Source organism: Lepidothrix coronata, unplaced genomic scaffold (genome assembly GCF_001604755.1).
Source record: "Lepidothrix coronata isolate B3197 unplaced genomic scaffold, Lepidothrix_coronata-1.0 Scaffold72, whole genome shotgun sequence".
Taxonomy (NCBI): domain Eukaryota; kingdom Metazoa; phylum Chordata; class Aves; order Passeriformes; family Pipridae; genus Lepidothrix; species Lepidothrix coronata.
The window spans coordinates 2254283-2278520 of record NW_016690252.1 but is presented as its reverse complement, the minus strand read 5'-3'; the positions used below and the strand labels follow the sequence as shown (position 1 = coordinate 2278520).

Here is a 24238-nt window from a genome sequence, read left to right as displayed (position 1 = left end):
CGAATATTTAAAAGACACAGTCAGAATGCTCAAATCCTGTAATGAAACTTTCTCTAAAAGCAGGATATGTATTCTTTGCATGACTTGAATAAATGCATAAGTAAAAACAGGCTTCGTTATTATTATTATTAATACAACACTTAATGGCTTCAGTGAAGTCAAAGCTGCAGAATCAGGCACTCAGAAGTCGGAACACTTCAGACAGGAAAACTGATCTGGCAAACTTGGCTTATGAATAGTGAATGCTCTTTTAATGCAAACGAACAGCCAAGGGTCCCCTTGTACTGTTCATGCTTCCCAAGGAGAAAAAATTCCCAAAAGTTCTGCGGAAGTACCAGCACTGTACATTAAGCCACATACAGAAACTCCTCACATCCAGATGTTCAACCAAGCAAAGAAATGTTCCATCAGTGCTAGATGCTTACACTCATTTGCTTTGATGGGTTTTGCCCTCTCAACAGAAGGAAAACGACATGGGCAACTGTCCCTTTAAGGACGGTGATAATTCGGTCTGTCCTCACCTTTTTGGTACATTTGCTAGTGTGCTGGAAAGAGCATCTCCGCAACAGACTGGAAAATAATCTTTTTTCTAAGTCTGGCTTTGACACTTTCCCCATGTATACTTTTTCATCTAACTTTCATGAGCTTGAAAGTCTGCATGTTTCATCACAAGAGAGGAAAATTTGTAAGGTCTACGAGTTTGGATTAGAACTCTAACTACTTAGACAGACGAAGTCTGGTGAAAGTAATGATCATAAAGTCTCCAAAAATGCCATCAGGAGATGGAACACAAAGAACTAGTGTACGAAGCAGGAGGAAGGCAGGGCCACATGGAAGAGGACAGAGACGAGAGCAGAGAGAACAGACCAAGCTAAGACTTGAAGCTCTCTTCCAATGAAGACATTTCACCTTTGCTTTTACTGTAGAACATAAAACTCCAAATACAGGTCAGAAAGCAGCACAGAGATGACCAAACTATCTGAGAGGTTTGAACCACTGGGATCAAGCTGGTATAGCTGGGTCAGTGCAGAACTGTGACCTGGGTGGCTAAATCTATCCTGGTCAGGCATTGCATAGTGCTGAGACAGGATTCCCTTAATCTCCTCTGCACTACTAACACAGGCTGCTGGAAATTTGTCTCCTCAGCCCCTAAAGCCCTTGTGGAAATTTTATTAGAAACTTTCAGCGCCAGCTCTTAATTAAATAAGTATCTAGTGGAGTTTGCAAATTCTTAATGTAAAGGAGTTTTGTAGTCTATCACTAAGGTAACAGGAAACATCATCAACCATTATGATTCAGAACAGATCATTAAACATTCACATTTTAAAAAGGAAAACAGTACAAAAATAAATACAAGATGGCACAAAGCCAAATCCTTCATTTCACAGTATTTGTGTTTCACTGCCTGTGCAGCAGCGTACAGCTCTCTGAACATCTACATGTGCATCTTGCTTTGTCTTGTCTTTCCAAATCAAAAGGGAAGGAAGACTTTCACATTTCTGTGACAAACACACGAATGTGGCTGATGCTCTGGGAACCATAAGAACCATATTTCCCAGGATGGTTGCTGAGAAATCACCTGAAACCACTTGGTATTCTTTCTAATAAAACCTATGGGGCAATCAGAGCTCAGAGAGTCCCACAGTGTACAGTACCTAAAAAATGGTCAAATTACGCAAGAATGATGCACAGAACTCATAACTGTGCAGGATATTAGAAAGAACAGTGCTCTTGAAGGGAACCACTGAGCATCCTTGCCTCAATTGGCTGAACAATGATGCTTGTGTATTTATTTAGACATTTGGGATACACCATTGAATTTTTAATGTTTTTCTATTTCCCATTGCTAGTAAAATATATTATAATTCTTACACAATGTCCAATTTTTAAACTACACTAATGTATTTTCATATTGTGCAGTCCCATTTAACTAATAATATTATTTGTTCCTTCCTGAAAAAACCAGCACAACCTCAACAAGTTTGATATTTGGAGGAGCAGGAATTTCCCCATGAGGCAAAATAACTAAACTTATTAGAGTCATAAATACTCTGGCAGTAAGATATATGTATATTTCTTTAAACAAGCAGTGTCAGATATTACTTGATCACTATATTAAGAGATATCTTTTCATTTACAGTCTCTGAAAATTTATTCTTCAGCCATAAATGTGTACAAAACACATGGAATGTCTCTTTGAAAGGTGATGGCATTTCAACAAAGCATACTGGCAATACGGCTTTGGAGATTAGTAGCTGTATAGGCTTACTTTATTTAACTGTATATACCAGAGGAAATAAAAAGGTTTATTTTTATACTACTGCTTATATTTTCAACATAAAGTTCACAGTGATTTACTAATGTTACATGAATTGCCTCTGAATTACGGTACAGTATTGTGCCTAAGTACAAAGCCTAACACTATTTTGTATTCATAAAACACAGCCTGCCCCTGAGCACTTTACAAATGCTAAATACAGCTAAAAACACATTCAAGGGGTAGGAAACAGACCCATTTTACAGAAAATTAAACAGTTTATTGTTATGATAGAGCAAATATCGAATCCCCTGTTTGACTGGAACAAACAGGGCAAATAAAAGCAGAGAAATAACAGATGCAGATAAGAAGTGGCCTCAGCAGCCAAAACTACCTGAAACCTGAAGACACCACACTAGAGATACAACCTCAGGTTATCTGGAAGAAACACCTGTGACAATCGATTGATCACCCATGCCCAAGTTAATCCAAGCTCCACAGGCAAAGGGAAGAACTCCACTCAAATTAAAGAGTCCTAACCACTCTCTGCCATCTTTATTCTTGCATCCATAATTACTGCATAAGGGATGCTAGATGTATCTCTATGGTTTGTCCTTCCAACATCCATATACCAACCCATTGTCCATAAATTTGACTAATTCCTTTTTCAGCTTGCAGCTTCCACAATGTCCCGTGACAGCCTGCTCAGGAAGTTCATTGTTATTGAAAGACAAACTTTTGTTTTCTGTTTTAACCTCATGTCTTACTAGTGTTGTAAGTGCTTTTTTAAGGATTGACTGCAGTTAGTCTCTCTTACATGGTGGAACCTGGCAAAAAACAGTTCACATTCAACTTACCCATCACCTTCACAATTCTGCAAACCCCGATCATTTCTTATTCAGTCTTTTCCTATCCAAAATCATAGCTTCTTGATCTCTCCTTAAATGGCAGCTGCTTCATCCTGCTGATCAAATTAATTGTCCAGTGCACATTTCCCAGCCTCCACTACATCTTTCTTGAGAAGCAAAGAACCAACCAGAATCAAAATGCAGGTAGACCAAGACTTGTGTATCCTCAAGATCTGTGAAGTTCTAGGAAGCTTTGACCTCCACAAATCCTAACCTCCTGCTCTGAGTTCAGTATCACATAGGCATGGTGTTGATGACTCTTCCCTAGGTAAATTACAGTTTCATTCACTGCTTTTTTTTTTTTATTTTCTTGCTATTGACATGTTAGGTCACCCAGGAGATTTTCCTGTTCACTTCTTACTCCAGCTCCCCGGTGAAGAACCAGCTCAGTGGGTTCCTGTGGGACCCCAGTGCTGACTTTTCTTCATCATGATAAATGAATATTAAGTCACTTTGCCTGCTATCATTTAATCACCAGTAAATCCATGGAAGGACTTGTCCTCCAATCCTGCAGAAACTTGATTTCTTTGACAACTTTTGGTGTGGAACCTTGGCAAAGTCCTTTTGAAAATCCAAACACATAATGTCCACTAGATCAGGATCCATAGGTCTGAGCTGGTACCTCCTACTCTTTCTTCTCCCCTCCCTGCTCTATGAATATAATCCAGGTTTTAACCAGCATGCTATTTGGCCCAGCAAACTTGAGATGAATATGTCAATGAACATGAGAGGCTGATTGGGAAGGAAATGAAAGCTGAGAAAGAAAAGCTGACTTTGCAGTCATTTCCTGAAAGGCCACAAGTCAGGATAGGGGACCCTGAACTCCAGTGTGAACTCCATCTTCAGTGACCAAAACACACCCTGGGGGGATATTTCCATGTACTGAGTGTCAAGACACCAAAACAGAAAAAAGGAACACAAACAAGGGCAATTCTTGAGGCCAAAACATCACAAGAACGAACAAGATTTAAGTCGAGAATCAGAAACAAGGGATTGTGACAGCCTGAGATTCCCATTTTACTTTCAGGCAGGCTGGGACTCAGAGTAGATACTTCACTGTGGGATACAGGAGGAGGCAAATTCAACAGTGCTTCACTGTATTTAAACCAACTCCAGGTGGGGATGTATTTCTCACCTGTAACAGGTCTGTATTTTCCAAGAGCATCTCAAAGTTTCTTAATTCTTAAAGAAAAAGATCAGACTGCAGAATATTTCAAAGCAATTAAAAAAAGATCTGAGCCTTTTATTTAAAATATATCACACAACGTAAAACAGAATATATTTATACAGTGTCCTCAGCAAGAGCCTCCCGAAGTGCTGCAAAACCCACACCCAGTAATAGAGAGCTTACAGTATCAGAGACTTTTAGAGAGCTCTCCGAGGCAGAATTCACAGAATCATAACCTAGAGAAGGAAAAGACTTATTAGATCATCCAGCCCTCTCCCTGCTGACAGAACTGTTCCCTACAGTGTGCTTCCTCACATTTGCTGCTAACAATCAGCCTCTCTCTGCTCTCCTTGGGAAGCCATTGCACAGCTAAATATATCTCATGCTATCATTACCATTATTACTTATTTATGGGCCACGGTATAACCTAAAGGGCCTTGATCAGGATCAAGGGGACCAACTCTACTACCACTTGTAAGAGCAGTCCTCTCTCCAAAAGAGCACACAGTCAAAATAGATAAGCCAAAGCCCAATGGGAAATATATAACACACCATTAAAGAGAACAGAGTAGTATGGGAAGTGCCACAAATGTTCCACGAATTCTTGCTTCAGAGTTTGGTAGGAGGAAAAGGTATGTGTCACGAATAAGAACATGTTTCTGATAGTCAGCGAGAGATAAATAAAGTGGATTTTCTTTCTCCCAGCTTCACCCTATTAGTTGTGGCTAAAGATCTGGCATGGTACTAAGAAATTAGTCTTCTTTTTTGGTGCAAATACACCGTAAGTATTTGAACAATATTACACTTCTCTGATCTGCTCCAGTCTCAGTCAACATTTATCTGAGCCACACGTATTTTAATCTTCTCTCATAAATCAATACCTCTAGCATAGCAACAGATTTTGCCACTCTCCTTCCATCTTTGACAATTTTTTTCCAGTAAGCAATCACCCAGAAATAAGCACCATATCCCCTGGAGGGGTTACACTGAAACAGAGAGGAGATCAGCTCCCTCCAGCACTCACGCAATGCTTCTCTGTACACACTCAGACTTTCTGCTGCTGCTTCCTTGCTCCACAGGTCCCTCTCTTAAGTGTATATGATGCAAAGCAGTGTATCAACACATCACCATGTACTGCAAGACCTACAACACTGATGAATGCAATGCTTCGTTTTCCAGGGTTACTCACAATTATCACTAAATCTTGTGGAAAATGGTATCAGAGATTACAGCTTTTGCACAGGAGAATTTGGAGAGAGGCAGCAGAATTGAGTAACAGCATCACACCTTTGCTAACCAAAATGTGCTGTGCTTGGCAGTGTTGAGGGACAAGCCTCCCTCCCCAGAGTGATAAACAGTAGTAAAGAGTTAAAGACGACTTAGTCTTGAAAGGGGCTGAGCACTGCTGGTTTGCCCCTGGCCCTTTGCATACCAAGCAGAGCCAGTGCACCAAAGGACAACAGGTCTAGGAATGGCATCTCAGAAAACTTGAGCCCTAAGGCAGGCCTGATAAAGAGATATTTCTTCCCCAGCTTTCACCCTCGCTTCACCAGTGATCGCATCCAACCAGCTGTCATTACAAAAATAAGAGTTGCTGCTGCTCTCAATCCTCCTTGCTACACAAACAGGCCATTCTCACCTGCTGGTCAGAGACCAACACCTGCTTTCCTCACCTTTCCACACTCCTTTCTCAATGCTCCCAGTCTTCAGTTATCCTACCTCTTTGCTCCTGGTACTTCAGCCTTTTCTATTATTTCCTCATCGGCCCTTCAGTCATACCCTGCTAGCCTGTTACCAACCTGTCAAACACAATTCAAAGGGCCTCTTTATTGTTTTTGTCTCTGTGTGTTTTTAGTAGCTAAATTATAAATAAATAAGTGAACTCCAAGAACAAGAAACACCACAGATCATTTCTTTTAAGGTATGGCTGCGGGCTGCAGCTGAATTGGCATAACTGAGCTTGTAATAATTCTGGAAAGGGGAGGGTGAACAAAGACATGAGTGCTGGGAAGTAAAGAAACCTTTTAAATCAGATCTGCCACTGACAGAAGAATAATTTAGAATGAAGTTTTTGTGTAAAAGAGAGAAATTACAGAACCAGGGAACTACCATGGAGTTTAACAACCACCTTCCGCAATCACTCTGTTTGTATTGTCCTTCTCTCCCCTCCCACACACCCGTTTCTCTCTCATCAAGTCTGAAAGCTCTTCAGATCAGAAAATGAACCTCGGTATATGTACAGCACCTGGGGCCCTGATTCTGCTGTGATATTACATAATAACTTTGCACTTCAGAGCACGCTTAGCTTTTATTCCCTTTAAGCACTCTGTCATCACAGCATATCTTCAGTAAGATCTTCACCCTTTATTGTTCTGGGCCAAAACTAAGCTGTCATCATCTTTTCTGCCATACCTCATCCCCCTACATCTCCTGCCTTAACAGCCTTTCTTCTCAATTTTTTTGCTCTTACAAGTTTGTCCCCAAGCACCTTTCCCCTCAAAGCAAACTCTAATTCAATGAATCATCTTAAAAATTGTGCTTTTTCTTTTATAATGTACTAAAGCCTCTGACAAAGGGTTGCATATGTATGTCACAGTGCAACTCTGCATTTCCTCTCTGCCAGTCTTGGTGTTGCTCCTAAGTTTTGATTTCTTTTCCATGTTTCATCTCTTCTTCCCAGCATGCTTTCTGCAAAATTAGGACAACCTTATACCCTAGAACTCTGTGGGTATTAAATAAGTACAAAACAATTTTAAGGGGCATGGCTTAGGGGGAAAAGAACCCCACTACATACAGCTTGCAAAGTCTATAACCATTTACATGGATTAGCAACCTGTCTTTTTCACAAGCTCAATCCAAAGTCCCAGCCTGCCAGCTAATAAATCAACTTTGTACAGTTGTACAGTCACTGGAAGATCTGCATAGTTTTAGGTCAAGCACTTATAACCATTTTATGATTCCAAAGCTTCTTACCTTGTCATTTAGTTACTGAACTGTGAGCTTTCATTGACTTTCTAACCATTGTGGCAAGAACTGCAACTAGCTGTGCAAGATTTAAAACCTCATTGAGCAGAGGAGCAAAATCAGGCTGCAGTAGTTTTAAGTATATATTGGGGTGGAATCATGACCCTATGGAAGCCAATGGAAGTCCTGCCACCACTTCACTGGGGTTGGCTTTCTTCCCTGCCTGCTGCCATTTGTTGTATTGGGGTGCAAGCTCTCTATTCCACACCCTGGAAATAAGATGCCTCAGTGAATGCTTGGAAATAGTTTATTTTACCATTTTTTTTCTCTCTCTATCCTGGTAAAATATTTTACAGTCAACTGCTGTACCTAAACAGCAACTCTTCTTGTGGATCTGCATGATTCTTCCTATCCTGCTTGTCAGCTTAATTTCTTCTGCTGTGGCATGGAGTGTGTAATAGCAAATCTAGCACTCAAATTCTTCTGTTTCTTAATTATCTCTGCCCTGTCAGCTATATCACTGAAAACAAGTTGCCATTTGACAATTCAGATACAAGTAAACATCAAGTTGTGATAATATAGAGTCCTGTATTACTGTCATTATGGAAAAAGCTGTTTCAAGGAGGCTTAAAAAATTAAATAAGCCCAGCACTTCTAAATGACCAAAAACCTAAAGATATCTGAATTATTCTTCAATATCTTAATCATTCCGTAGAATCATGATCTTGTATAATGGCCACTTTAAATGAAACGTTTGCTGCTCTGCACAGTTGCCACTTCCTTCTAATTGTGAATTAAAGCATAATTTAGGGTGGCTCTATGCCAACATGACTAGAAAAATTTAGACACTAACTCTGGTTGAAATAGGGAGGGAAAAGCGGATTTCTTTAAGTAATAGAAAATCACTCATCAAGTTGTACTTTAAAACAAAACACTAGAGCTTGAAGTTGACAAACTGACTTGAATTAAGCCACATAAAAAAGTGCTTGCACTGTAAATCTTACAGGGCAAAAGTGATGGTAGGTTATCATTCTGTTTATTAGCATGCACTTTGGAGAGTTCAGGGCAAGTATGGATACGCATTCATTCCATTTTATGCCGCACATTACTGAAAACACATTCCCCATAAATAATTCATAAGTGCATTGTCTGAAATTTCAGATTCCAAAAATACAACACAGTTTTCAACTTTATGGTTGCTTGGTCTTCAAAACAGAAATAGACAATTGGATGGATGGACTTAGCAAACCTGATAAGAACCCATCAGTCAGAATTACACTTCAGAGGTAAATGCAAACCTCTCCCAGCTCCTGATCCCTGGAAGCAAGGCTATGGTGATAGACTCTGTGCTTGTGCTAGCAGTTCCTTAGTAGGGAACATGAAGAAAAGGAGAAAGGGTAGAAGTAACTAAGTAATGAGTGTGGTGAAGAGCTAATAGGTTGAAATTGTGTAGAAATCCAGAGGAATTTAAGGTATAGCAACAGTCAAAATACAGATACTGGACATACTTTGCCTTGCTAAAAGCCCATTTTTCTGATCAGACTGCACTACAAACTTGAGCTCTGCTTGTTGCTCTCGGCTTTTTATTGGTATCAGTTTGTTAATGACATAGTAACTGGCATCATCTTTATGCCAGCTATGCTAACATAAGAGAGGCAAATAGGATCTTGAAACTCATCTAAAGTCTAATTCCTGCACGGAACAGAGTGACCACAACACCCACTGAAGAAACTGAAGAATGCTTCACAGGCTAGAGTGCTTAAGGTTTATATGCACTGTGATTCTGTATCTTGCTGACATTATATACGTAGATTATGCTCAGTTGCTTCTGTTTTCTTCATACTGTGCTCAGAAGCCTGACATCAGATAGCAACAGCTTCTCAGCCAGATTTGCATTTGCTTGCTCTGTTCTACTCACCTCCCAGTGACAGGCACACACAGTTTTGGGTACCTTATCTAGAGAAACCTTTGGTGCCCAGCTCCTAACAGAACAGCCCATAATCTCCCTATGCACGAGCTCTTTATCTGAACTCACTCCCTCCGATTTGCTTGAGAACAAACACTGCAACTGAGCTCATTGGCATCCCAACATACTGACTGCTTGGGTGCAGACCATATGTGAAAAAACAATGCTCTAATAAAAATTGTATTCCATTACCCAACTGCTGTAAAACTGCCTACTCGGTGCTCCAATATGGAAAGGTTGGGACTATCTGTCACTCCGTTCATTTCCAGGTGTGCTGAACTCTCTGGGGTAATCTTTAAATCAGTTGAGATTTCATACATCAAAAATGAGGATACATAATTCAAGAGGAGCCACTGAGATAAAACAGTAGCTGTAAAAATTACGACATGTTGGTGGTGCCTGGTTTCGCATGTCAAAGAAGGGCCGCACACAGCCAGCACCAGAGCAGGTTGTGTGGCAAACCAGGTAGAGAGGTAGAGTCCTCATAAGCTTCACAGGAACACAGGCACAGAACAGGTCTGACACTGTGCAAGTACCGGGTTGTAAGGCACCCTACAGAAAAAAACAGCAGTAGGGCTCAGAGTGTGAGGCGCTCAGGCCTGGTGTCCCTTGGCTGCAGTCATTGCACGCTAACAACCTCTTTCAAAAACTTTACACAGGTGGTAGCTGTCCCACTGAGATAAATTACCTACTTTCAGCTGCTGAACAGATGGGCAGGGAAGTGAAATTTTAGTTTGTTCATTCCCAGCAGTAACTAGCAAAGATGATCTCGGCCGCTGCAGGATTACTTTTCGATAACCACACACCTGCGGACAGTCATGATTCTGTTAGAAACTACATAAGGTCATTAATAGGCTACAAAATAAGGCAGGGCATTGAACAGCTCAAGAAACTAAGTCTCCCAGTCCCACATTCTTCAGAATATATCTTAGATTGAGAGAGGCCAAAAAGTGTGCAGAGAGGGACCTCAGCAGGCAGGAGAAATGGGCCCACAAGAATCTCACAACATGCAACAACAGGAAACTTCAGGTCCTGTACTTTGGGAGAAACAACTGCAGGTACCAGCACAGGCCAGACTTGACTGCTCCAAACAGGGACTCGGAGGGTGCCTTCCAACCTCAGCTACTCTGTGACTTTGTAATGAAGTACTGTTCATCAACACAGACAAAAGAGCAAGGACAGACTATCAAGGACTGGACACTGACCTCCCCCTGCAATACAAGCATGGTACAAGCAAGGAAGCTTAAAAGACCAATGCCTGCAAACCAGGAAGCTCCATAAACCAATCCAAACATAAACCAAGGACTTCTGGCTAGAAAGGTTTGCAACTCATTAAAACTAGGATTATTGGATAATTGGATTATTGATATATTTAAACAAGGGTTTTCCCTCCCTTTCCCACATATTTCACCAAATCACTTGCATGTATTCATATACAAATTTATCATAGTGTAGTCCAAAACCCCATACAAGCTTTTCCTTTTTAATAAAATGGTCATAGCCATGCTGTAAAAATCTTAATAAAAATAGTTCTAGTATTTCAGCTCGCAAATATTTTCCTGGTAGAAATCCCGAGCTAACTTTTCAGCAAGATCTCTCAAAAGAAATAGAATTTAAAAAAAAACCCCAAACCAAAAACAAAAAAACCAACAGCAAAAAACCCCTCCCAAAAAAATACACTACAAAATGAATGTGACCCAGGGACTTACCCTTCTATGCAACAACACGATCAGAGTGCACAGAGACAGTGAAGTCCACAGGGCGTGAAATTAAAATTTTCACACAGATACAATGAAGTAATGATACAATGTTACAACCTTGGCACAAAAATCTTCTGGTTTGAGTAAAGTCAATGTCATGTGATGTTACGGTTTGTGCACTGCTAGAAACAGTCTGCTGCTAAAAAGTTCATAACAAAACAGAAGGAGAGAAAGCAAGAAAAATGTACAGATAATTACAATAGGCCTGTACATTCTAGTGATCTGGACGTCCCCTAAGATGCTCTTCACAGTCGTATCTAGCTGTCAGTGCAAGCTGAGTTAAGAAAACACACTTTTCTTTCATGCCTGGAAGTCTAGATGCTGAGAGGCCATTAGGAGATATGGAAAAGATTGAAAGAGATTTGAACTTGGCAAGGAAAGGGGAGGGAGAGGACAACTCTCTTATGAGGTCGGTTTGTTGCCTACAAACGAGGCAGATATACACGTTCAAAATTCCAAGCATATGGATAAGAACAGGGATGCACAGAGCAATTAACAGAGTCAAGCAGAAGCTGGGATGAGCAGCAGCTGGAGCCCTGTTAAAGTCCTTCTAGGAATTGCTTCACCTGTTACAGTAAAAAGAAAAGGCAGCGCTGGAAGAACATAGGCTCCTCAGCAAAGACAAGGTCATTGGAACAAGAGAGGAGCTTGAAAAATTCTGGGCAGAACTTGGGACAGGGGCACAAACACTTACAAGACTGTGCCACATCAGACCAGAGTCTTGCAAAGCCAGTTACAGAACCTTCATACTACACCCTTCATACTACAGATACACCAACATAGTGCCACAGGGAATTAACAGATAATCTGCAAGAAGCACGAAGCATTTTATTTCTAAGACTATGAAAAAGTCTGCAAACTCATAAATCATAAAGCTGCTTGTATATTATGATGTCTCACAGCTACCCAACAGACTGAAGGACATACACGTATTCTACAAAATGTATTTACAGGTTTGAACTATGGGGGGAAAAAAAATTCAAAAATCAGAATTCAGTCCTACTGCTGATCTCAAACCACAATTTCGTGATCACAGGCACAGAAGTTAACTCATGTGAGAACTACTGGTGATGCGTTTCCAGTAACTCTTCTGGAAATGTAACAGAAAAAGTCAGCCTAACAGTGCAAAGGTCATTCTTTACAAGACATGTTTCTCATCCTACTGATCCAAGACAGTACACACAGAGAGAAACATACAGCCAAATGTGACTTAATAAAAACTTCAAGTTTTTAGCTTATTAATTTTTTTTAAATTTTTCTCATTTCATTCCAGTGATTTCATTAGGTTAGCCTTCTTCATCTTTATTAAAAAATAATCAGAACTGAAATGTTTCAATAAACCCAATTTCTGTTTTAAGTAGTAAAAGATGATTCAACGCAGATGAAGCAAAAACGAAAGTTAAAAGTACAATGGCATTAGAGGCTTTGAGAATATCTTTTAAAAGCTGTTAAATACATAAATTATATATTAGTACTGTAGAATGTCTTTGGTTGTTTTTTAGAGGGAAAGAAAAAAAGACTTGTAACAGCAATTTTTTTCACAGAATCACAGAATAGTTTGGGTCAGAAGGGCCTTTAAAGGTCATCCAGTACAACTCCCTGCAATAAGCAGGGACATCTTCAACTAGATCATTTTCACTAGCAGTATGTAACAAAGCAAAATACTTTGAAACTCATGGGTGGAAAGAACCAAAGGTGAAAAACAACACTTAAGGCACCACTATTAAACCGACAGAGCTAAGTTAGTACAGGGCAGAAAAAAGATACAATATTATTTTCAGTAAAAGGTTTAGTTTTCCATCATGTTTCAAAATTACTTCCCTCCCAACACATTCAGACTAAAAGAAATAACGTTCCCCCACCCCCCTAGAGGGCCATAAACTAAGCACCATCCCATAAACAACACAGAACAGAACAAAATTAACATACATGGCCCCAAATTACCTGGGAGCTAGAAGAACATTGCATTGGGAAATTTAAATTTTAAATATAAGCAGTATCTACAATTAAATAAATGGTGAAAAAACTCACCAAAATACTGTTTTCCTTTAAGATTATCTAAATGTTGAAGAGCTATCTTTAGTGCTCTAGCCACCGCCCATCACAAAGCCAAACCTAACAATGATCAATAGTATGTGTTTTTGAAAAGGAAATGTGGCCTAGGAAGAGAAAAAAGTCACACCTACAGTAAAAAATGAGTGCACCCAGCTTGAACAAAGATCTGTAACCAGAGACTACACCACCAACTCTGTTTCCTTCAAGTCTGCATTAGAAAGCTAGAAGGCATATTACACCATTCAGGGTTTCCCAAAGTAATGCTGGGCAGCCTAAAAAATAAAAACACACATAGTTCAATAGTTCAAAGTTCAATATTCTTTACACTGAAACACTACCATGACTTTCCTACCCAAATGTGGAAGATACCTTGGTTCTTTCATTACCTTACCCAGGAAAAAAATCAGGGCCCAAATCTTCTGTTATTATGTCCTATCTGACTAATGACAGGTATGTAACATTGTAAGATTGAGACGCAAACCCAGATACTGGGTTTTTCCCCAATCAGATATGTCTTAACGAGGATGTTAAGAGATGATAGTTATTTAAAAATTGTTATTTAAAAATCATCATTATAATCCATATATTAAGGAAGACTTCAGCTGTAGAGCTGTGGAAGTTAGAGAAAACTACAATGTCAGTCTCTGAGTATGTGGAATTAAGAACATAATAATGATAACAGGTCAGGATATGAGCTCACTGGTCTTCTGGTCTCTTATCTCCATGCTACATGCTCTGAATGTGCCACCTCACAATTCTGTTTGATAGCCACCAGCTTCTCCAGTAGACAAGACAATATTGTTCCATACTCATTTTCTGCAGGTCATGTTTGATTTTATGAACTTCTAATAATATCCTAAACTTAGCCACCTCTTTTCCAAGCTGAAGAGTCCTTGTCTGTTCCTTCCACAAAATCTCTCACACATCAGTAGTCCACTGCACTGCCCAGATGTGACAACCAATACAGTATGTACTGTTGACCAAAAATTTGCTACAGCAGCCTTTCACTTCACAAGTGGAAACAATATAAAAATAAGAAAGCTTGTTAAAAATAACTATCATACTAAGGCTCTGAAAATGAAGATTCAACCTATGGAGAAAAACTACCAGTTTCAGTGGAACAGTAAACTGTTATGCCCAGTCAGGTAGAAATAAAGAAAATGGAAAGAACAAACTGACAGATCAACAAGGGAGGAAAAACCAAACAAAAAAACCCAAAGAGATAAAAACACAAAAAAGCAAACCCACAACTAAAAAAAATCCCCCAAAATCAAAGCCAACAAAACATTCCAGTCAAAGATAAGGGTTATCCTGCTGAAAGCATAAGGTCTAATAACAAATCCCACTTTTAAGTAGATCAAAAAATAGGAAGTCTAAGTATCTGTTAAAGCTAAGAGGAAATGAAGTTATAAAGGAGCAGGTAAGGATGATAAGGCCACAGCAGAAAAGCTCAGTGAGCTGAACATATATTCATGAAGCAGGAACTTACAAAGTTTCTGAAGCTACAGAAGACATGGTGGAAGACCTTTCAAAGTTGAAATGTCATGCAAATAAATTACAGAACAAATCGAGATGAATGAACAATAATAAATTGCTGGGATCAGCTGGTACTCGCTCAAACTTCTGAAGGAGCTCAGGTATGAAATAGCTGAACTATTAACTGTAGCGTGTAACTAATTGCCTAAAACTGCTTCAGTTCTGGGGCAAAAACAGGGTTCTTTTTAAGCGATCTGGAAAGATGCAGAAATCTACAAATTAAGAGGTCTAATGTTTAGAACAAGCAGATTGACAGAAACTATAATAAAGAAACAACAAACTTGACTTAGCAGAGACTTCATATTGAGTCTTCAATCACCGGGGACCTTTACAAGATTCATAAGATTATTTTGCATCTGAAAGATGCAGTTTAAGTAGTCTATCTGGAGTTCCAAAAGGCCTCCAGCAAATCCATTACCAAAGACTTAAAAGTTGTCATAACAAAGAGAAAAATCCATTAATGGATAGATAACTGGTTAAAACTCAGGAAATTAAGAGAAAACATTAAAATTAGTCTGCTATAAAGTGGCCAGAGAGGTCACCAGTGGAGCATCACAGAAATCTGTTAGGGTCTCAACTCTTTAATGCATTCATAAGTGGCCTAGAGAAAGGACAAATAAGGAAGAGACATTTGCTGCTGATACTATGCTATTCATGGTAGCACGAACAAAAGCTGGGTGTCCTTATTGAAGCAGAGAACTGGAATATCACAAAGGGTTAAAAAAGCGCATTAAAAACTGGAAACACGGCAAATAGGGTATTATAAAGTACTGGTTACTGTCCTTAAGTGACAAAAGAGGCACGAATTTATTTTTTAAGTAGGCAACTCATCAGGTGGAAATAACTGAGAATATAGAGCTGTGTCTGCCTGCTGAAAGCATCTCCTGATGCACAGAACGTTATCTGGCAGAAATGGGACATGACTGGATCGAGGCCCTGCTCAAACCCCAGAAACACTGCAGTACCATGGTCACCTGTATTTGAGTTACAGGGCACCACCAGGCCATGACACTTCTAAAAAGGACTCCCCCACGCAGTCAAACTTCCATCTCCACGATTTTTATTAAGCACTTTATCACATCAGAAGCTCACATGCTACTGAGGAAGATGCTGTATGTTCACAACCATGCATATACACTCCCTCTCCCAGAGTGGGGGCTTTATATCTTTGATATCTAAGCCCTTTGATTTATAATGTGAGCATTAAAGGTATATTAATAATCAGGGCACTGACCATGCAGCACCTAGGTTAACCCTGCATTTGCCTCCAATCCATAATGAAAATACAAATGACAAACAATTTATTTTAAGTTCCACATATTCAGCTACAAGAGGGATAAGGTATCAGTGCACATTCCTCCAGGATTATTTTACAGGTCACAGGATGACAGGTATTACCAAAAGGATAGTTAGCTGATTCTAAAATAATTCATAAGGAGCTAAGGGTAACTAGCTCAGTTGTCTCAAGATAAGCAAGATGAATTCCACCCTAACTATACTATCATCACAGTTAATCATCGTTATTACAGGGACCAACCAACCACGGAGATGTACCATGGCAAGATCCTGCCCTAAAGAGCCTGAAAAGCCCAGGCAGGTGAAGGAGAGAAGAAAAGGGCAGTAAGCAATATGGTAGAAATATGGCAAAGCATCTTAAGGGATAAAGCCTTCTTAAAGTACGATGCAATTGTCCTGCATGTATTATTCACCAATTCCTCCCACCTAAAAAAAAAAAAAAAACCTCTCCAAAAAAAACAAGAGGAAATGCCTCTGAGAGAGAAGAACAGAAATTACCACCATCCTAGGAACAGAAGAGCTGCTTAGAGAACCATGAAGACAGAAACCAAGACTTGCCAAGCTTTGTAGAAATTGCCATCACAGTAATTCTAAGAATATGTTTAAAAGTAAAATGCAGAGCAGTCAAGGTATCAGTGGAGTAAAAAAACCACAGTCAAATCATTTTTTTTGACAAAGGAGTAGAGCAAGGAACAGAAGGAACTTGAAAATATTTTGAGGCTAAGTTTTCATAGCTGTGATTACAAATGCAAACAGAAATCACATCCAATGAACCAACATTCACTTAAGATTTAACATGGTATTTAAGAACATACAAATGCACATGGAGAAAAAATTGTAAAAAAAAAAGTAATTAAGATAACAATGAAAATTATGTAAAGTCAGTTTCATAATATCATTTCTACTCTATTTTCCTTTGCTTACTATTACTTTCAAACTACAATCAAGTTATTGTCATACCCCTGAATGATGGAAACCTTGCCAACTACTTCAAAACTGACACGTTTTCTGTTTCACTGAACATTCCCAGAAGACATTTTCTCTCATTTTAATACAAAATCTTGTCAGATCCACAGAGCTGAAAAAAAAATGTGTAAAGGATATGTAGCTGTAATAGACCTCCCCCGACTAGTCAAAGTTTGGAATAAAAGACGATCAAAAAAGACTCAAAGATCCAGTGCTAGATTAATGCAAATATCTGCTTGTTTGCAAGTGTACTTTTTGATTAAACTGGCATACATCAAGTACAATTAGAAGAGTTATTTATAACTAAGAAATACATAATTCTGCATTTTAATGAGGGTGACAATTACAGCCAACAGTTGGCAATTAACATTAATCCTTTTGCACTGCAAATCAGAATTTCCCAATATGATTTTCTTTGTCAGCAATGGACACACCAAAACTGTTACTGCAAAGCAGCTATTTATTAGGTAGGCTGCTTTGACACAAATAGGTGTTCCGGTTACACACAGTAAGGAAAGAAGCCAATGATGTGTTAAATTTGATAACCTCAGATGTAAATACAGAATGTCACTTCAAAATTTACTTGATGTCTACAACACAAAATATAATCAAGGCTTATCATTTTCATGGCTGAACCCAATTCCAAGTTTCCCAAGAGCCAGGCTTCACAGGTGAAATCTGATTTCAACACAGGCTTGAAAGCTCCCATTGTTAAATTTGGTTTAGATCCCAGCCCTGGGTTCACATCTGCATTTCACCCCTGAGACTTCAAAGCTTTTAGTGGTTGTAACCGAACAGGGTAGATAAGGAGTAGTGTTTGCCCAGTCGGTATCAGTTTCCAAAGCAGAACTCTGGAGCAACTACTGAAGACAAGAATAATTACTACTGAAGGATTTGCTACGTTAGCATAGCCTTACCGCAAATTCTTTCCTTATGCAGGTTATCAATAAAATTTTGGTTCTCAAAACCACTGAATTTTAAATATCAATCTTCCCAAGTTGTTCTAACATATTTCTATTCATTGAGCAAAAATTTCTCTGTAACTAAGTGCCATGTCTATAACAAATGTTGACCTAATTAAACACTACTATTTCTGATATCCGTGATCCTCAAAGAGAGATGATTTAGATTTGCTAAGTGTGTCTTTCTAAAAAAGGAGTTCTCTCTATTTTAGCCTCTCAGCCATTGTCTTTTCAGACAAAAGCACTGGAAAACTACCTAACTAGCCCCTTGTCATACTGGTCTTTAACAGGAAGAGAGACCTGGTCCAAATCCTGTCTAAGGCACAAGATCAAAATGCAGCCTCTAGAAGAGTGCTGAGGTGTTCACCACCTAGGTCAGGCAATTGCAGTGGGATCAGTGTCAAGACATAACTAAATGAGAAGGCAGGAAAGGAGAACTATGAGCATTAAGCCAAGAAACCTACAATGTACTTCTTACAAAGCGCTGTAAAATTCACATTTATTTTGTAAGTATGAGATAGATGGGTTATTTCTACATACAGAGGTGCCCAACTAAAATCAAGATAAGTGATATTAATGTCCTATGGTCAGTATTATTGAACCTCGAAAGCAATAAACTATGAGTCGATAAATATTACATTTGCAACATAGTTAACATTCTTCTACTGTCTCTGGCACTTATTACACATTGTAACCGCAAGTCTACAATACATTATTCATATTTGGGGTGTCACTGAGTGATGGATTGCTGTAAGAGAGGCTGTCCTTTAAATAAATCAACAAATAAAAATGCAAATGTTAACATTTTCAGCCACAACTTTTTCCATCTTGAATGGGGAATGAAAATTTCACATTATATCGACAGCCAGCAGAGAGAACAATTAACAACCTACACGGTGAATAAGAGAGATTAATTTGCCAATGTCTGGTTTTATCACTTGCATATGGAACTACATTGGACTTTTTGTGCTGCTGGCTTTCTCAGGGAGTAGGCAAAACTTGCGTCTCCTACCACGTTCAGAAACTAACTCACCAGTCCGCTCCAAACACACTTTTAATCTCTTTAAATGTTCCTAAGTTAAATCTGGAATTAAAGTTTCTTGCTCCCTTTGAATCTTGTACGGTGTCTGATCCTAAGGGGGAAAAATAATTCTATTTCTTTGTCAGTGCTTGCTTGGAGTCTACAGCAGAAGGAACCTCATAGATCGTCTTAAGTCGATATCCATATTTAAGCATCCAATATGTGCAGATCTGAAAAGCAACTACCACCTAAGAAAGGCAAAAGCTTAAATCTCATCACTGTCATACTTCCTAACACTCAGCATAACAGATCTACTCTAGACTATTCCAGTGTGCATTATTAAGTATACAACACTGCACATTATATTTTACATCAGATATTAATTTGCTTAAAAGTCCCTGAATACACATTCACCTGAGATGTGCTGGGCAACTGGGTAAATAGTTTTGTTTTTAAAATGTCCCTAAACACAAATTTACACAATACAATCTGTTTATAAAAACTCCAACAGGCCACTGTAGTCTAACAGATAATAACACAGCTCAAATATAGCATTTGTATTGCAAGAACTTCTAAATCACTTATTTTAATGGCTAAAAGAAACTTCACTCAAAGACAATGCATTCAGCAAGCATTAAAGCTTTTATTTGAAACTGCAACAAGAAAACACATGCTTAATGCTGAAATCCCAGACTATCACTCAATCCCTTAATTTACCTAACTGTTCTTAAACTCACTTCTTTGATGTCCAAAGTGAAAAATGCTACAGGAGAATTATCTGTTTCCATGGTGAGCAGAACAACCTTTGCCTGTGTCTTTTTAAGTGCTTGATTATCCGCAGTATTATAGGACTTATTGTGCCAAACTCAACACTACAACAGTTTCTGCGTGGGGAGAGCCTGACAATTGCAACAGGGCTGTAATCAAATTAAATGGTCTTTCAGAATGTACAGTTTGTAATTTTTTTTTTTTTTTTTTTTTCCAAAATAGCTGAATACTTTAATTTAGAGCAGTTTCTCTTCTGTGTGCAACACAACACTTGTTTTGCTGAAATCAGTACCTGATTATGGCTAAGGTAAGATCTAGTTTATGTAAAAACTTCTTAATTAGTGAATGAAAGCATCGATATGCCACTGCTTCCCCTTTCCACTGTCCCTCCAGCTCAAAAGCAAAAATACAGACTTTTTCTTCTAAGCAAACGCCAGTTATGAGAAAGGTGCCCCTGATCACCAAAAAGGAAATGTTTAAGACAATCAGAATAATTATGCTTTAGGGGTAAGGAACAAACTTACTCTTCCAAATTTGCCCAGCCCTAACCTCGCCTGTGATTTTTTTGGTATAGATAAATAAGCACATGGAGTAGAAAAGCTTTCCAGACCTGCTGTGAACATAATTCTAAGGGCTTCATGCAGGTGTAGACACTTGGTTTAATAACACTGGGTAGCCAAACTTTCAGCTTGGCTCTATTAGAGAAGGCAGTGACAGGCAGGCATAGAAGCATGATGGGCAAGCAAATTCACTATTAGCCTATTTCTGGATGCCACATAAAGAAAGGTTGGGTTTCTTTTTTCTTTCAGAGATATCACTGAAATCACCTTGTGCACATTCATTTTTCAAGTCTGGTCCTTCTACAGGTGTAGCACTAGGGCTCTTAAGATTCACATTTACCTTCTAGGGACACTTATTTCTTGCTCCAGACATGATTCATCCGAGACAGAGAAGGATGTAGGACTGCAGCAGTTCTTCCTCACGCAGGAGGTAGCTGTAACACACTGAAGCCTCCAGTTGAGCACTGCCAAGACAGGCTATCACGCCAACACATCTTCTACCTGCCATGCCTGCTTATCCAGCCAGCCCTTCCCAGAAGCTGTGCTAGCACCCTGATGCCTCACAGTGCCAGGGAGCTTATGTCGCTTTCCAACACCTTCTCCCTGGCAGGCTTTCCGTTGCTGCTGCTGCCTGGTGCCAGGGTTTGAGCTAGTTAAAGCTGGCACAAACATGAGTTGAATCTAGTCCTATAAATTTAAATAGTCAAAAGTAATTAGGTTTACATGTACTGCTGAATAAATAAATTTGCTCTTAGGCTAGGGCTTTGTGTTGCAAGTTTCAGATCCATGCCAACTGTTGTGGTTAAGCTGTTAACCCCCCCAAATCACAGATCATAATGAACATGCTGACAAACCCTAACTTTAGTGGCACAATAGCAGCAATAACTCTCAATATTGATTAATTTAGTTAGTTAAACCTGCAGTCTAAGCTTATAACCATTCCGTGATAAATTGAGACTGACCTGCTGCCCAAGCAGGTTTTCTGATGAAGGACAGAATCAGCTTTAGGTTTCCCCAGAAATACTTGTCCATTTACCATTTTCAATTAGAGAAGGCCATGAGTAAGGGAAAGCACAACATGGCTGCTTATGGTCAATTATAGCTACAGCACCAGTGGAGGGAAAGCAAATGAGGAAGTATGGGAGAAAGCACTCCAAAAATACAGGATTTTTCAAAATTTGTCATCAGCTGGTAAAATAAGCCTTTAAGGATGACAGCTAATCAGACTCCTTTTACTGATCACTTTACCTGGTATGATTTCTAACAGCATATTTCAACAAATATTTTACTCCCCTCTGTGGAAAAGAATAGATCATCAATCCTCTTGAATAAAATTCCTTTTTCTGAGCAGTAGTCATATGATGTGAATAATTATATCTACTTCTCAGTGCTTGAATGGGATCTCAACTTAGCACTATTAGACAGCATCAAGCACTATCTTTACACACACTTTATCTGCTATGACTGGCTTGCAAAGGTAACCCTTCCTTTTAAGAGAAATGCTTAGGCAATCTTGTGGTTTCTGTTAGTTTAAATATACAGCTACTTGTGGGAAACAGAGCCTAATCTAGCTCAGTTTTTAAATCCTCCCAGAATTATCAACTCTCCCATCAGAAGGAAAAAAAAAAGTGTTTCCATAGCAAGGAAGTACAATTTTGTCAATATTGATAGTGGTTTTTCACCTATTATATATCGCAAGTTCCTTCAGAAGACAGAAATAAACTGCCAGCTTCTGCCAAGAATACAGGGATGATATCAAGCATACATTTTCCTAGTCCACTGGGCCAAGAGAAGATTAAATCTGACTCTAGCCCTCTCATCCTCCAAGAAACATTTAACTCTTCTTAAGAATGGCTGCACATTCTTGTTACGCCACCTCACAGTTACCTAACTAGTAGTGGTGTCAAATACTGCAAATTCATATTTCAATCTGCATTTATTTTGTTGCTTAACTAAAGATTTTATTATGAGAAAACATAGGATATGACAAAGAAAAGCAGGGATTGTGTGCTGTTCTTCTAGGCATTTACCACTAGAGATGTAATCCTGCCTAAAGAAGGCAAGTTGTTTTCAGACTCGTAACCGTAACAACAATGCTGCTTTCAATTTTTTCATTGGAGCAGAAGCTATAATGCTGCTTTTCCAGTGCATTTAGTGCAGATATATAGTATAATCAGGAATTGCTGACTTAATGTGATTTTGTTGCTTGTCATTAAACATAAAATAACTCTCATACAAAACGTTTTAAAAGAAATGCCATTTGATAAAATATGGGGCTGGGGGAAGAGGCAGGCAAATGCAGAGGGATTAAAATCTTCACATGGATGTAAAACCTAACAGGGTTAACAGTGTCCATACAAATTATTTACAAAGGCATTTAATGTGTCAGGACTTGCAACATAAAATACTTTCTGTTCAAAATCTAAGTAAAATTAAAATGTTAGAACTTGGCATATTCCTGCTTTTCTTATTCTAAAAAGCAACTTAAGGCTTACTATAAATGTCAAAAGGATATGGCAGGTTTTAGTTTATATCATCCAGCTAGCGCGAACATGAAACATCATAGAAATTCAGCCACTTCCCTGCATCTAGGAGAATTTGATGGTTGTGTTTGCAGAATCTTAAACCAGAGATTACCCTACAGCTTACCGTGAAGTGTCATGCTGGATCGGTGATATGCCTGTGGTTGCAAGCGCTTTGCTGCTGCCCATCAACCCAGGAGATGTGCCTGCATCCTTCCTAGGTCCTGAAGTTGTCCCTGTGGAATGAAGTGAAGACAAGCCAGACATCAGAGGCTATTAATTTTGGGACAGATGTCTCACGATTCTGCATTATTACAGAACACTGGGACTAAAAGTTGAAACCTTTTGGAGTGCCAGACATATACAGAGAAATGGCAATCAGAGAACTCATCAGTGGACACTACTGTGCACAGCATCCATTTCAGGACCAGATAGGATCAAATCTGAACAATAAAACACACACTACAGCCTCCATCTTACTGCCCAAAGTTTGACAGACTTGCACTGTTATCATTTCTTACAGTCATCCACAGGATTTGGCTTGTTTCACAGATGCAGCTCCCAAGACGTGATATAAGATGTTATTTCTCCAAGTGTAAATATAACAGTATTTTGCTTTAAATAAAATAGAACTGATACTCCATTCTTTCTTCTACTCTCCAAATAGATAGGATTTAGTTACACAAATAGCATAGAAGTAAAGGCAATATGAAAATTAGGAGTAATATGATCTACTACACAAAAGCCTGTGGGTTTGAGCTTTTTTATCTAGCCTAATTAGTTCTGTGCAACCAACATCATTTAACTAAACAGTTAGTATAGGAAAAACTGCAAGTATCAGCAAAAATTAAAGTCAAACCAGTGTTTAGCTCTTTATGTAATTCTGTCATGACTAAATATTTCTCAGCTCTGCGAACAGCAACATTATCTATCATCCATGCTGAAACATGAAGCAACAAGGCTGTAATTCCGGCATCAGCGCAAAATTTACAGATGTCCAAGGGATTAAGTTTATTTAAAATACTGCGCTGATTTAAGATTTATACAAATATATAAAATTTAGTAAACCCCTATGTTTTAAGGTGCACTTTAGGGAGGCTAATAACAAAATGGGTTCTTATCACTCTGCTCTAATGAATTGTGCTTCAGTACCATGCAGTGAAAAAAATCTCACCTAACAAAGAGTTAATTATCAGTGAAGGAACTCCTGGAAATATCATGGGGATATATGCTGATTGTGTGTCCCTGGTAACTTGATAGTGTGCCAATCCATGATGAGAAGAGTGGGTATGCACGTAAAGACTGGAAGGCTCTTGCTTGGACTTTTGGTTTTATGATCGAACAAGAGATATTTAGAAATCATTTCGCATGACAGCGGAATGAGGCAGCTGGATTTTAAGAAACTAATACTAAAGTAATAAAAACCTGGTGAACACGGGAGAATATATTCAATTCCTAATATAAGAAAAGGCTGGCACATTGTCAACATACTACCTTCATAGCAAACTAGATGTATTTCTGCAAAAAAG

At 38.9% G+C, this 24238-nt stretch overlaps 1 protein-coding gene across 4 annotated transcripts in view; it reads right to left on the bottom strand.

Moving 5' to 3' along the window:
- Positions 1-24238, bottom strand: part of KIAA1328 (KIAA1328 ortholog) — a 172200-nt gene that overhangs the window by 6186 nt on the left and 141776 nt on the right. For all 4 annotated transcript variants that reach the window (XM_017819087.1, XM_017819088.1, XM_017819089.1 and 1 more), the window contains one exon: positions 22837-22945. In XM_017819087.1, the coding sequence (XP_017674576.1) occupies positions 22837-22945 (109 nt within the window). The remainder of the gene's footprint in view (positions 1-22836; positions 22946-24238) is intronic.